Source organism: Apodemus sylvaticus, chromosome 8, assembly GCF_947179515.1.
Source record: "Apodemus sylvaticus chromosome 8, mApoSyl1.1, whole genome shotgun sequence".
NCBI lineage: Eukaryota > Metazoa > Chordata > Mammalia > Rodentia > Muridae > Apodemus > Apodemus sylvaticus.
In genome coordinates this window covers 94,828,531-94,841,304 of record NC_067479.1, presented here as the reverse complement: position 1 = coordinate 94,841,304, position 12,774 = coordinate 94,828,531, and the positions used below count along the sequence as shown (strand labels likewise).

The 12,774-nt window shown below is 52.7% G+C and overlaps 2 protein-coding genes across 14 annotated transcripts in view; one reads left to right on the top strand and one right to left on the bottom strand.

Moving 5' to 3' along the window:
- Positions 1-4,232: 4,232 nt before the first annotated feature.
- Positions 4,233-8,977, bottom strand: Tnnc1 (troponin C1, slow skeletal and cardiac type). Its single transcript, XM_052190633.1, has 6 exons — positions 8,544-8,977; positions 6,013-6,043; positions 5,648-5,794; positions 5,167-5,281; positions 4,499-4,635; positions 4,233-4,412 (listed from the first exon to the last, which is right to left on the bottom strand). Exons 1-6 carry the CDS (start codon positions 8,625-8,627, stop codon positions 4,381-4,383), a joined length of 546 nt encoding a protein of 181 aa, XP_052046593.1. The 5' UTR covers positions 8,628-8,977; the 3' UTR covers positions 4,233-4,380.
- A 114-nt stretch (positions 8,978-9,091) lies between these two features.
- Nisch (nischarin) overlaps positions 9,092-12,774 on the top strand; it is a 36,229-nt gene continuing 32,546 nt past the window's right edge. For 10 of the 13 annotated variants that reach the window (XM_052190075.1, XM_052190074.1, XM_052190073.1 and 7 more), the window contains exons 1-3: positions 9,093-9,321; positions 11,347-11,430; positions 12,470-12,652. In XM_052190075.1, coding sequence (XP_052046035.1) covers positions 9,226-9,321; positions 11,347-11,430; positions 12,470-12,652 — 363 coding nt within the window. In that variant the 5' untranslated portion in view covers positions 9,093-9,225. Of the gene's footprint in view, positions 9,322-11,346; positions 11,431-12,469; positions 12,653-12,774 lie in introns of all 13 variants that reach the window. The other 3 variants (XM_052190066.1, XM_052190064.1, XM_052190077.1) reach the window with 2 other exon arrangements.

The window sequence follows — 12,774 nt, the reverse complement described above, 5'->3', positions numbered from 1 at the left end:
GTGGGGTAGGCAGGCCACCTCATGTCACAGGAACCTGGAAACCCAAACTCAAATGTGTGCACCCAGTCAGATGTCTCACTCTTCCACCCCATCTCCATCCCTCCCTCCCCCTTCTCTTCCTCAGTTTCCCAGGCTAGAGAACAGGATAGAGGGCTTTCCTAAAAGACCCTTCTCGCCAGCTGCAGATGGCATCCAGAAAGGCACCCTGAAGGCCCAGGTCAGCGAGCCTAACACAGACACCCCATGCCACCTACTGGACAAAGGTGGAACTTCATGACAGAGCAAAGACACCAGTATTTTTGTGCTGAAACCATCTCCTGAGGAATCCAGCAGTTACCCAGGCCCCGCAAGACAAAGACACAGACACAACGAAAGATGCTCCAGTGGCTTCTTCTAATGGGAAAAACCTTAAGGAGGCCTCATGGAGAAAGCAGTACCTGGGAAAAGGGTGACCTGGTTCGGCGGTGGGGAGGACATAATTAGGCAAAGCACACACACGTACCGGCGGCCTTAGCTTCAGGGAGCCGGGGCTCTCTGGGTTAATTCACATGTGATGTGCGTGTTTCTACAGCAGGCGCCACCGGGTGGATACACACGGGGTTGTACAGCCCAGCCATTGCTGGGAAGAATTCTGAGGCAGTAATGCCTGCAGGATGGACTCCCCTTCTGTCCTTAATCTTCTTGGCCTTTTATAGAATTCGCTTCAGCAGATGGCTCACCATCTCCCTCATCTCTCCCAGGACTGTCACCGCCTCTGGCAGCTGATGAGCAGAGAGCCAGGGTGGGCATTGGCATTCCTTCTCTCCCTAATGCTTCTTCCTGGTGGTTCTCATTTCTGAACCTCAGGTCTATGGCTACTGGGAGCAGTACTAGGCGAAGAGGCAGCTCTAGCAGGCTCGGCCATCTTCCTCCTTCCGCCACAGTGGGCTTGGCTCTGCTGCCTTCCCATCAGCACTCACTGCCTATCACCCTCTGTCTCCCACACATACCTCAGCTGCTCTTCAAGTGGTCGCCCAGGCCATGCCTTTCTTCCTCTGGGTTCTACCACCACACTCAGCACTCATACCCACACTGCCATCTACACCACAGTCTTTAGCTCATTGAGGCTACTTGTCTATCCCCTCCCCCACTGTGTCAAGCCTCACTCTCCTTGCCTAGTTCAAATCTTGGGCCTAGCGTTATGACCCAGCCCTGTGGGCAGTGGTGACTGAGGTGCCCTGTTCTTTATCATCTGTGGTGGGTTGTTCTCATCAGCGTGCCAGTCATCCCCCACCCATCCTCAGACACCCTTTTCTTCCCTCAGTCCCCGCCACGCCTCTCTGCCTCTGCCCCTTCTTCTCACCCCTGCCCATTCCTCTGGTTTTTTGGCTGCCCGTCCACACCGCTCACCACCTTCCCAGCTTCTGCTCGTTTTCTTCAGGCCCCTCTACTCTGGCTCCCGCCCCACTGCTCCCCGGGACCCTCCCCTGCAGGTAGCTAAGGCTACAGGGAGAGGGGAGGACCTAACTCTAAGACCCTGGTGCCATCAGCTGTCGTCTAGGCTTGTTTTGCCCACCTCCTCTTGTCCATGTGTCCTTCCCAGCTGCTCATTTGAGGTACAGGAACCTGGTCTCTGCCACAAAGCCTCAGTGCCTGCCTTGGATTCCATACCTCAAGAAATGTCACCATGACCAAAACTCCAAGGGCCACCCTGGAGTCCCTGGTCCTCTCAGGTTCAAGCCTTCAACAATTCCCTTTGCTAGATTCAAAATATTCCCCAAACCCAGGCCCTTCTGTGCCCTTTCCTAGGGCATCCCACCGTACCGAGAGCCACCCGGCCTTCTCTCCCGGCTGCTGGCGGACCTCCTGGCTCTCTCAGAAGAGAGAAAGCCTTCTCCCTTCTGCAGCCCCCAGTGCCTCACTCCTCGTGTAAGCTGAGCTGCCCGGGAGTGTACAATTTACAGTCTGTTGGCAAACCATCCTGTGATGTGTAAGCTGGTCGAAAGTGGACCCCGGGAGCAAGGGGAGGCTCTCCTGTCCCAGACCCCAGCATGTTTATTCCAAATATTTGCCAAAACATTTCCTGGGGTAAACTCACCCCCTTGCTCTGCAACAACAGGAGAGAGAGAAGTCTAAGAGTAAAAATGCTGTGCCCTTGAGAATAGCCAGAAGGTCAACCATTTCCAACTGATAATCATTACTACTATTTAATCCTATAGTGTAAAGACGCCTGCAGTGAGGCAGAAGCCTTCGGAAAAAGGCTCCATGGGGAGCATCTGGCTGTCTCAGCTGGTCCTGGTGGAGTCTATGGACGTCGGGAGGACCTGAGTCAATGCTGTCTATCTGCTGCTCTACGTTCTTAGCCTCACCGAGAGGACAGTCTCCTCCACCCAAGACTCTCTGGGTGGGGAACTCCAGACGGTTGCCCAAACAGGGCTTCCCCAGTTGATTTCAGCTGGATGACTATAATCTCCTTTCGATGGTACTGTCTGTTTGTGCTCCCAATGGAGCCGGGCGGGCATCTCTGCTGAGCGTTTCGAGGACCTGGTTTGACCAGCTGCTGCTTCTCTCAATCTGGGACTCACTGTTCATTCTTTTACCTTTGCTTTCTACGTACTTACTAAACTCGTCTGTAAACCGAAGGCAGACTACTGTACTCACTCCCTAAGCCTGACGCAACAGGCGGCCTGGCACCGCCCACCGCTCCCGGAGGCAGCTGGGGCTCGGCTTCCCTTCCTGTTTGAGGCTCATTCCAGGTCTTTCCCGTCATGAACCCCACAGTTGTTTCACTGGGGTTCAACTCAAAACCACCTCTTCTAGGAAACATTCCAAGATGACTGTATGTTAGGCCAGCACACCGTTGTTCAGCTTTTCTCTCTGAATTCCTTTGTCTTCCAGCGTTGGCTAGACATTCTTTGAGACTAGCAATGAGGCCTCGCTCTGATGGACTGCAGCATCTAAGCCTGTAACTGCAGGCAGGGTATGTGGACAGGCCACTGCATGGCTCTGGAAGGCTGCACCAGCCACTGTGGCTCCTCTACCTCTGGGACATCAGCCTTGCTGGGTCACTCTGGATGTCTTCATAGGACCCCAAGCTCTCCATTTCCCAATCCCGAGGGTAGAGCAATGAGACCCCTCTCCTTCCTCCCCTGGCTTTGCAGGGATTGGAAACTCCTGGCAGCTCTTGCCTGGCCAGAGGCATGTCTAGAATTCCAAGACTATCTCTGGAATGTGCAGCCTGTCTGGAGAATGCTCAGGCTGGGGCACAGGTGCAGAGGCAATACAGTAACAGGGCAGAGCAAGGACAGCTGCTGGCATTATAGCTGGAGCCCGGTTGTCATTATCAGCTATCTCTCCTGAAGGTGTTGTCACCGATACCTCCACTTCCTTGTAAACCCCCATCTTCCCCTCCCTAGTTCCTGTTCCCGCTGTAGCACCGCAGACCTGCCACACACCCCTCCTCCCAATACTACCTCTAAGCTGGGGATGACACCAGGCCTTAGGCCTTCATTTCCTGTCAGGGAAAAAGACCAGGTGGGTGACTGGAGGCCAGCCTCAGAGGGCCAACGGAACTAGACAGTAGGTCCATTTGAATCTGATTGGTCAGACATAGTCCTTGGCTGGCTGCAAGGTAGCTGGGTCCTCCTGCAAATTTGCCAGGTGACCTTGGCTGTCTGGGCTGCGGGGTCCTCATCTGTAAAACGAGTGCTAGGTGGAGCAAACTACACGTTTCCCAGAAGCTGAGAGTCAATATTCCTGGTGAAAAACTGCAAGGCAGTGGGAAGATAGTGCTGTAAGCTTGCTGGGTCTCAGGAGATTTCGCTTCATTCCAACCAGGATGGAGAGGTTACTGTGCACAGGAGTACCCAGTGCCCTCTGAACTAACTGCCCCCCTCCTGAGAGAGTATCTGTTGGCTGACTACTGGCTGAGCCTGGCAGTTCACCCCCAGTGGGAAAGTGGGAATGGGCAACTCTGAATGAAGGTCCAACACCTACTCGACACCTTCCACGAACTCTAGGAGCTTGTTAAAATACAGGCTCTGGGGCTACAGCAGGGCCTACTCATCGGTGGGGTACAGAGCAAGAGATCTCTGACCTAACGGAAGCCCTTCAGCAGAAGGTGGTTGAGCGGTCAGAGTACAGGCTCTGCAGCCTACCTGAGAAGGATGACGTCATCAGGCAGGAGGGAACCCCGAGAAAAGGCTGTGACTCCAGGAAAATTAGAGCAAGATACCAGGCCTCTGGGGAGCAAGGATTTATTTGTGTTACCCAGGACAGGAATGGGGAGAGAGTCCAGAAGGGCACAAGCAGGTTCAGAGTCTAGAGAAGCCGGCTGCAGTCCTACCACAGGGTCTGGTTGGAGAGGGAGAACAGGTGCAGGCAACTGTGCATGATCAGCGTCTACTCCACACCCTTCATGAATTCCAGGAACTCTGTGGAAAGAGGGCCACGTATGTGTTAGCAGTAAGAGCTGAACGGAGGATGAACAAGAGGGGACCTGGTCCTCCCACCCGCTCACCGTCATAGTCAATCCGGCCATCATTGTTCTTGTCACCATCTTTCATGAGCTCCTCAATGTCGTCCTCTGTAATGGTCTCACCTGTGGCCTGCAGCATCATCTTCAGCTCATCTAAGTCAATGTAGCCATCAGCATTCCTACGGAGAGGGCAAGGGGCATCTCAGAGCCCAGGAGGACATGGAGGAGGAGGAGGAGGAGGAGGAAGCAGAAGAGGAGGGAGGAGAGGGAGGAGGATGTGGAGGAGGTGGGAAAGAGCCACCCCCACACATACAACTCCAGGAGGCAGGGCAGGGACACTAGGATGTGGGCATCCCGCGTCTCATCTCGTGAGATGCAAAGACTGCAGGGTAGCTAGCCTGGGATCTGAAACTACTCTTCCTTCCTTCCTTCCTTCCTTCCTTCCTTCCTTCCTTCCTTCCTTCCTTCCTTCCTTCCTTCTTCCTCCTTGTCTTTGTTTTTATTTTTGTTTTTTCTAGACAGGGTTTTTCTGAGTAGCTCTGGCTGTCCTGAAACACACTCTGTAGACCAGGCTGGGCTCAAACTCAGAGATCTGTCTGCCTCTGTCTCCTGAGTGTTGGGATTAAAAGTGTACAACACCACTGCCCAGCAGAGACCACCCCTTTCTCCTCTCTGCTTGGGCCAGAGTGAGAAGCCAAGCAAGTCCTCACTTGTCAAACATGCGGAAGAGATCTGACAGCTCCTCCTCAGACTTCCCTTTGCTGTCATCCTTCATGCACCGAACCATCATGACAAGGAACTCATCGAAGTCCACCGTGCCACTGCCTGTGGGTAGGCAGCAGGGCCAGAGAGAGAGAACGGTTAGTGTTCCGGCAGTGGCTCCCCAACACACACACACACACACACACACACACCAACATTACAGGGCTAGTGTGTTCCTTTGCCCACTCCTCTTGTTTGAGATAGAACTCTGTATAGCTCTTGGATAGCTCTGCAGTCCAAGCTGGCTGGAGAGCTCTATGTAGTCCAATCAGACTGGCTTCAAACTCACAGCAGTCCTACTGCCTCAGCCTTCTTGGGAATTACAGTATGAGCTACTTGGCAAGTTTCTGGATGAGATGGTTACGACACGGAGGGAAGGCAGCTCCTGGGCCAGGGAACCTGGGGCCTGGAGTGGATGGAGGGACTCACCATCCTCGTCTACTTCGTCAATCATCTCCTGCAGCTCCTCGGGTGTGGGGTTCTGGCCCAGCATCCTCATCACCTTGCCCAGCTCCTTGGTGCTGATGCAGCCATCCTCCGCACCCAGGACAAAGATATCGAAGGCAGCCTTGAACTCTGGGTCCGACATAGGGTGAGAAGATTGGATCAACAGCCAGGACACTAGAAATCCAGGTTCCTGGGGCCACCAGCAAATTATCCACCTCCCTTTGAGAGTTCTTTGAGGTCACAGCAAGAACCTTCAGATTGCAGCCTCTAATCTGGGGCTCTTTCCTGGGAAGGCATTCCCACTTTCCCCCCACTTCGCCCTGCTGTCCCCTCAATGACACACTTACCATTCTTCTGCTCTTCTGTTAACTGTTCTACCTAGAGAGGAAAAGGGGACTCAGGACCCAGACTCTGGCCTTAGCAGAGACTGCTGCAGAGACCAACCCATTCTACAGGTGGGAAAATGATGACAGAAGGAGGATATATTCCCAGGTTACAAAGTCCTCAAGTCTTTTCTTTTTTTCCCCCAAAGCCCTAAGGTGACCCAGCTAGTTTCCCTGAGGCTGGGCGAGGGCCAAGGTGATGGGCAGGCGCCCCTCCCAGGACCAAGGTGTCCTGAGTAACAATACTCAGTGACGGCTCCGTGTCCTTTAGATCATCGTAATGAAACATAAGCTGCGTGGCCTGAGAGACAGCTGTCCCTCAGGTTGAGACAATAAAACTAATGTGGGGGGAGCAAAGCCATGCACTGTAACCTGACAAGGGTGGCCGCTGGGCTATTTTTAAAGGGGGACAAAGTTAAACCTGGTGATTGTTCTGGGGACTTTGGTATGCAGGGGGTGGGGCAGTGTTATCTGCCCCCCTGGCCTGCTGGTGCTGCCTCAAGAGCCAAAATTAGTCCCCAGCCCCGCCAGGCCTTGTATGGGCACTGGGTGGAGGGCCACCCCCCTACTCCAGCTCCACAGACTCCTACAAGATAGCCGAGGGACCAACTGCAACCCCTCCCCGCTCACAAGTGGGGCCATATTCCGGGGGCTGAGAGAGAATTTCCTGGGAACAGCTGTTTGCTAGGATTTTCTTGTCCCTGGAGCAGGTATATCAAAAGCCCCTCAGTGTCCCCAGGAAATTGAAGAGTCATAGGTTCACTGTTCTCTAACCCTAACTCTTATCACCCTCAACTCCTACCTAACCCCCTGAGCCCGCCAGGGACTGAGGTTTCAACGATCTGTTCCTTCTCCCCTACCTCTCCCCAGGCCTGTACCTTCCAAGCACCTTCCCCATCCCAGAACTCAAGTTCTCCAGCCCTCTCACAATCTCCTCCCACCTTCCAAAGCTTCCTCAGCCAGCTAAGGAGGTAGAGGAGGGTGGCACATCTGAGCATGTAAGAGCAGACTCCAGGCAGTGCGGACCTGGAGACACACAGAGAGACAAGGACGCGGAGACACAGTGAAGAAGGAACAGAGATGGAAAGACCTTGAGAAAGACCAAAAGATGTCTAAAGAATAGAAACATGACTACAGCCAAGACAGGGCAGGTTAGACATTTAGAAACAGAGGGAGACACAGGATGCTGAAAGCTGAGACCACACCCTCTAGCCAAATTGACAAACCCCCAAACTGCTACCTTTTCTGCATCCCCCAAATGTCACCTCAAGGTGCTGGGCTACAGATGTGTGTGGGCCCTTTTGAGTCTTCCATCACTTCCCTAGGGTACCCCTACCCTCCATTCTTAGCTGCGTGAACCCCCAATGGACCTACCCACCCTAAACCCTTTGAGATTCATCTCTCACCGCAGCTTTGTAGATGTCATCCATGCTGGTGGCAGCTCACGGGTCAGGCTATTGGGATTGCCAGCCAGCCAGCCCTCAGCCTGGGTTTAAATAGCCCTGCCTCCCTCCACCTCCTGCTGCATTCCCAGCCCAGCCCACCACTGCCTGGAATATCCTCCACCCCTCCCTGGTCCCTGTAATCTCAGGCTGGCCAAAGTCCCTGTATCCTCTGCCTAGGACCAGGAGCTAAGAAGGACTGACTGCAAGGACCAAGTCTCTTGCCATCTGTTCCCCAGATCACCCCCACCCTGGGATGTCTCAAGAAAAAAAAAGAATTTGTCGCTTTTATTTATGAGTACATGTGAAAGACAGAGGACAACTTGCAGGAGTCATCTCTCTCTCTCTCTCTCTCTCTCTCGCTCGCTCTGGCTCTCGCTCTCTCTCTGCTTCCTAGTTTCCCAGGACTGAACTCACGTTCTCAGGTTGGGAGCAAGCACCTAAATGAGGAAAAGGTTTCCTGAATGATTGGAAACATGAACTCAGGCCTACATAGGAAATATGAAGTAGTGGGGCTACAGGATCTCTAAATCAGTTCAATCTTCTATGCAGTCAGAAAGGTGGGTGATAACACCTCTATTTCACAGACAAGGAACCAAGAGGATCTCAGATGGACAGTGACTTGCCTGATGTCAGAGAATCCCTGCCTTATATTACACCCCTGAGAGATGGTAACATGCCGATAGAGGCTGGCAGTGTAAGTCCTGCCAAGAAGAACCCGTTATGTGAGGTTCAGAGTATAATATGAAACTGGTAATGGAAGAAGTCACTGGCCCACAAAGAATAGGCTGGCCTGAAGCCCTTCAGTCAGATCTACCATGCCTCAACCCTCCACCTTTCAAGGACAACAATCAATGTTCACTTTGGGCTTGAGTCAGCTGTGCTCTGTGAGTCAACAAGTGTCCCTAAAGAACCCTATCTACATCAGGATTCTCTCTTCATTCTCCGGTTGGGTCACCTCTTCTCCAGCTAGGTCTTCCCCAGGGTTAAGGATGTTTCCTTATCCAAGCACTGAAGCTCTTGTGCCCAAGACCCAGTCTGTCTCCTCCTCACCTTGAGCTCTTGCAGGATGTCATCTGGGAAACCAGATGGACAGCACATATCCCTTCCTTCCACCTGTGTCTGCTTCATACACATTCTCCTGAACACACCAGTGTTCCACCTAGCATACTTCTAGGGGAAAACGGATGGGGTACGGATCACTACAGAATCACCACATTCAATCCCCCACCAGTACATATAACAACAAACTCCGAGTGTCGGAGAGTCACTCTGGTCCTCGCTCTAAATCTAGTCTTATCTAAGTCTTCTTCATTTTGCTTTTGCTATTCAGGGAATGAGCCCCACAGCCAGGCGAGACCCTATTAATGTCCTTCTGGAAACTGAGGCCAGGCGAAGCAGATTGACTTCGGAGAGTTCAGAAGGCCCCTGCCCTCTGCCCTTCGCTGCAGCGGGCCCAGCGGACAATAACCACAACTGCGCGAGAGAGGACAGAAGCTGCACAGTTACATGGAAAACAAATTAGGCAAGACTGCAGGAGCTGCGCATGCGTGCCATTGGCTGTGCTGTCAATTACGGGCGAGGGGCGGGGCGAGGACCCAAGAAAGCAGAGGGGCCAAGATGGCGGCGCGGGCGCGGGCGGGGGGCAGCGGGGCCCGGGGGGCGGTGGGACGCTGACCCCGCCCCCTGCTGCTGCCACTCTGCGCCGGGCGTCGGCAGCGGTGGAGCCGGCAACATGGCGGCTGCGACACTCAGCTTCGGCCCTGAGCGGGAGGCCGAGCCTGCCAAGGAGGCGCGCGTCGTGGGTTCTGAGCTCGTGGACACGTACACGGTGTGCTGGGGGACGCGGGCATCCAAAGCGGGCGTAGCGCCTGGAACCCGGAGTTCATCTCGGGGACTTTGAGGAGGGGGCCTGGGTCGCGCATTCGATGCGTGGGTGAAAGGTTCTGCGATCGCGACGAGCGAGCCCGAGAAATGAGGGATTCGGAGGAAGGGCTGGGTCGCATAGGTTCTGGAGGAGGTTCTAGGCGGGGCGCGGGAAGGGGGGTTGGGGAAAGGGTGCGCGGCCAGAAAAGGAGACTTGTGTTGGAGGAATCAGAGGGTGGGGGAGGAGGGATGATGAGGTGGAGGCCCTCCCGATCCTCCAGGCAAGGAAGAATGCCAGCCTAACAGACCTTCATAGGGAGTCTGGGAGGAAGGGGACTCGGAAGGGGTGGTCTGTGATCGACGGGACCAAGGGAAGGGGCCAGAGATCCTCAGGTGGTGAAGGAGAGACGGCGGATCCTGATCTCCACCCCCGCCAACCAAACACTAGTCGCAATCCAGATCAGCCCTGTGTGTGTTGTGTGGCTGGGGGGGTGGGGAGTGCGGGGTGGGGGAAGATTTGGGAAAATGGGCCCTCGGGGTCTGGTGAGAGAGGAATAGATCCCAGCCGTGCAGAAAGAGAAGTTACCCCAGGGCTGAAGTACAGGGCCTGCAAACCCTAGGGGACGTCCTGGCTTAGGGAAGAGGGACACGAGCTTCTAACAGATCCTTTAGGCTACGAGGGAAACCCGACAAAAAAGGACGGTAGTTATGCAGATGGTATTAGAAGCCCTTTGGGCCTGCATAGGGTTGGATGCTAGGCCTGTGAGCCTCGTGGGCAGACTGCCAGGTGAAAACTTGCTCTGTGGTGGGGGCTCACTGAGCACTCTCGTCTCCTTGTCCTTTGTTCCCAGGAGGGTGGACAGAGGTAAGAGCCTTGAGCCTGCCTTTGCCCCACCCCACTGGCTCCCACCCTAATACGGGATCCTTCGGACTATTCCTCTATCTAGCTCTTTCTCCCCACTGCAAGGAAGAGAAGCCGTTACAGTGGAATTCTGGCGAGTGGCTCCTTTTAGAGCAACAGGCGGGCACTGGAGAAATGGCTGCTTCCGGGGGTCAGAGGAATCAGTCTCCCTGACTGTCCCCACTAACCCTCTCCCTGCTCCAGGCCGAGGAAGGGAAGCTAGGACCATGGGGCTTGATCTAGTTAAGGGATGAGGTCACTCACCTATGACTAGCTGCCGTCAGTAGAGGCCCTTCCTATTCGAGGCTTTGTCCTTCTCCTTAGTGTCAGGAGCAGGGTGGTGATCCCAGCTGACCAGCTGACCCTCCTTAGTTGTTATGCACTAGATGTTATTAACATACCTATCTTATGTTCCGTGTTACGCCTGCACAAATCCTCTTATACTTAATTGCTTTCCTTGGCCCTTAAGTCCACCAGGTTTTAAAATGGAGGAATTGAGGCCCAGAGAGAGCTTAGGTTCCCAGTCACTTACATAAGTGGCACATAAACCACACCCAGGAAATGGGATCGCCAGGTTTTGAACCCAGGTTTTGGTGGACGATTAACCACCAAAACTATTGCCTTCTCTTGAGGCTGCCTAAACCACTGCTGCCCCAGAAGCACGGTAGTGCCTTGCCTACCACAGCCAGTGGAAGAGGCTGACTGAAGACCTGCTTCTAGGATGGAGTTAGGTTCCTGGAAAGATGTGTAGCAGAGACACCGGTGCTGCCAGATTGGGCTCTGTCCCCTTGGAAGGGACAGCCTTGCCTATAGTACAGTTGGGTTTTGAATTATACAGAGACAAGAGGTTAAAAAACACCTAAGGAGGTGTGTGGGAGCTAGCCACCCTTACCATTCCTTCCTGATAGTAGAAGCCAGAGCTTTTCTCCAGACCTCACAGAGCTATAGAGGAGGCTGAGGAGGACTAGGGGACACTGGGTGTGGAAGGTTGCCTGATTCTGGCTTTTTGGGGCATGGAGACTGAGAGTCCCTTGCAGCTATTATGGGTTGGGGTTCTCTTGTCACAAAAAAAATCATTTTTCCCTTTAGGTTTATGTCATACAGGTTACCGATGGCAACCACAAGTGGACGGTCAAACACCGTTACAGTGATTTTCACGAACTCCATGAAAAGGTAATTGGAAGAGCTGGGAACCTTATCCCGGGGCTGTGGGGCTGTGGGTCAACTCTACATTGCACCACACATTAATTTTAGGGCAAAACTGCTTTCACGTCTATTGCTTGTTTTAAAAACATTTATTTATGGCCAGGAGTAATAGTGCACCCCTTTAATCCTAGCACTTGGGAGGCAAAGGCATGTGAGTTTAAGGCCAGCCTGGTCTACAGAGTTAGTTCCCGGGCTACACAATAACCCTATCTTATAAAACCACACACACAAACAAACAAAAACCAAGTGTGTGTGTGTGTGTGTGTGTGTTAGGTGAGAGGAAGATGCACATGTGCCACAGCCCATGTGTAGAGGTCAGAGGTCAGTTTGTGAGAGAGGTTCTCTTTCTACCCTAGAGGCCCCAGAGATTGAACTCAGGTTATCAGACTTGGCAGCAAGTTCCTTTACCAGATGAGCCATCTTGTGAGCTCTATAATTTACTTGAGTAAACCAGTTCCTTGATACAACTGGCAAAAGAACTAAGACAGTCTGTGGATAATATATATAAATTTTGATTTTAAAATTGCCATATACCTTGAATATAAGACAGTCTCCTAAGGAGGGTACAGGTTTAAATTGTCCCACAAAATATATTTTTATTCTCTAATAACAGATTGAAATTGTATTTTCCCTTTTATTCTCTAATAACAGATTGAAATTGTATTTTCCCTTTGCTTTTAGAAAGTGCTGTTTTCTGTGGGGCTTTTATAGTGAGCGTGTCTTAAAGATACAAACTCCTTTGATTTCCAAACTTCAGGAGCCATAAGCACTACTTTTATGAATATTCCCAAAGACTAAAGATGGAAATTTCTCACTTGGAATTATATTAGTATTTCCAGTACTCCTTGGATTCGAGGCCAGATTCCAGATGCATTAGTTGGAGCACTAATCCTGGCACTGCTACTGACAGCAGCTGCAGAAGATACGATTGATGATGGCCAGCCCGGATCGGACACAGACGCAGAGCTTCTTGGTCTGTGGCTGATGTGCTTGTGTTCTCTTACAGCTTGTTGCAGAGAAAAAAATTGACAAAACTCTACTTCCACCCAAAAAGATAATTGGAAAGAACTCAAGAAGCCTGGTGGAGAAGAGGGAGAAAGACCTGGAGGTGTACCTGCAGACTCTCCTGACGACCTTCTCTGAGGTGGCGCCCAGAGTTCTGGCCTACTTCCTGCATTTTCACCTCTATGTAAGTTCCTCTGGGGCTCGCTGCTTTGCCTGTGAACCCAAAACCACCAAAGCGCAAGCCGTAGAGCTTGGCTTTGGGGAGACACAGAGTGGACCCCAACCCTGAGGTGAAAGGATAGAGGG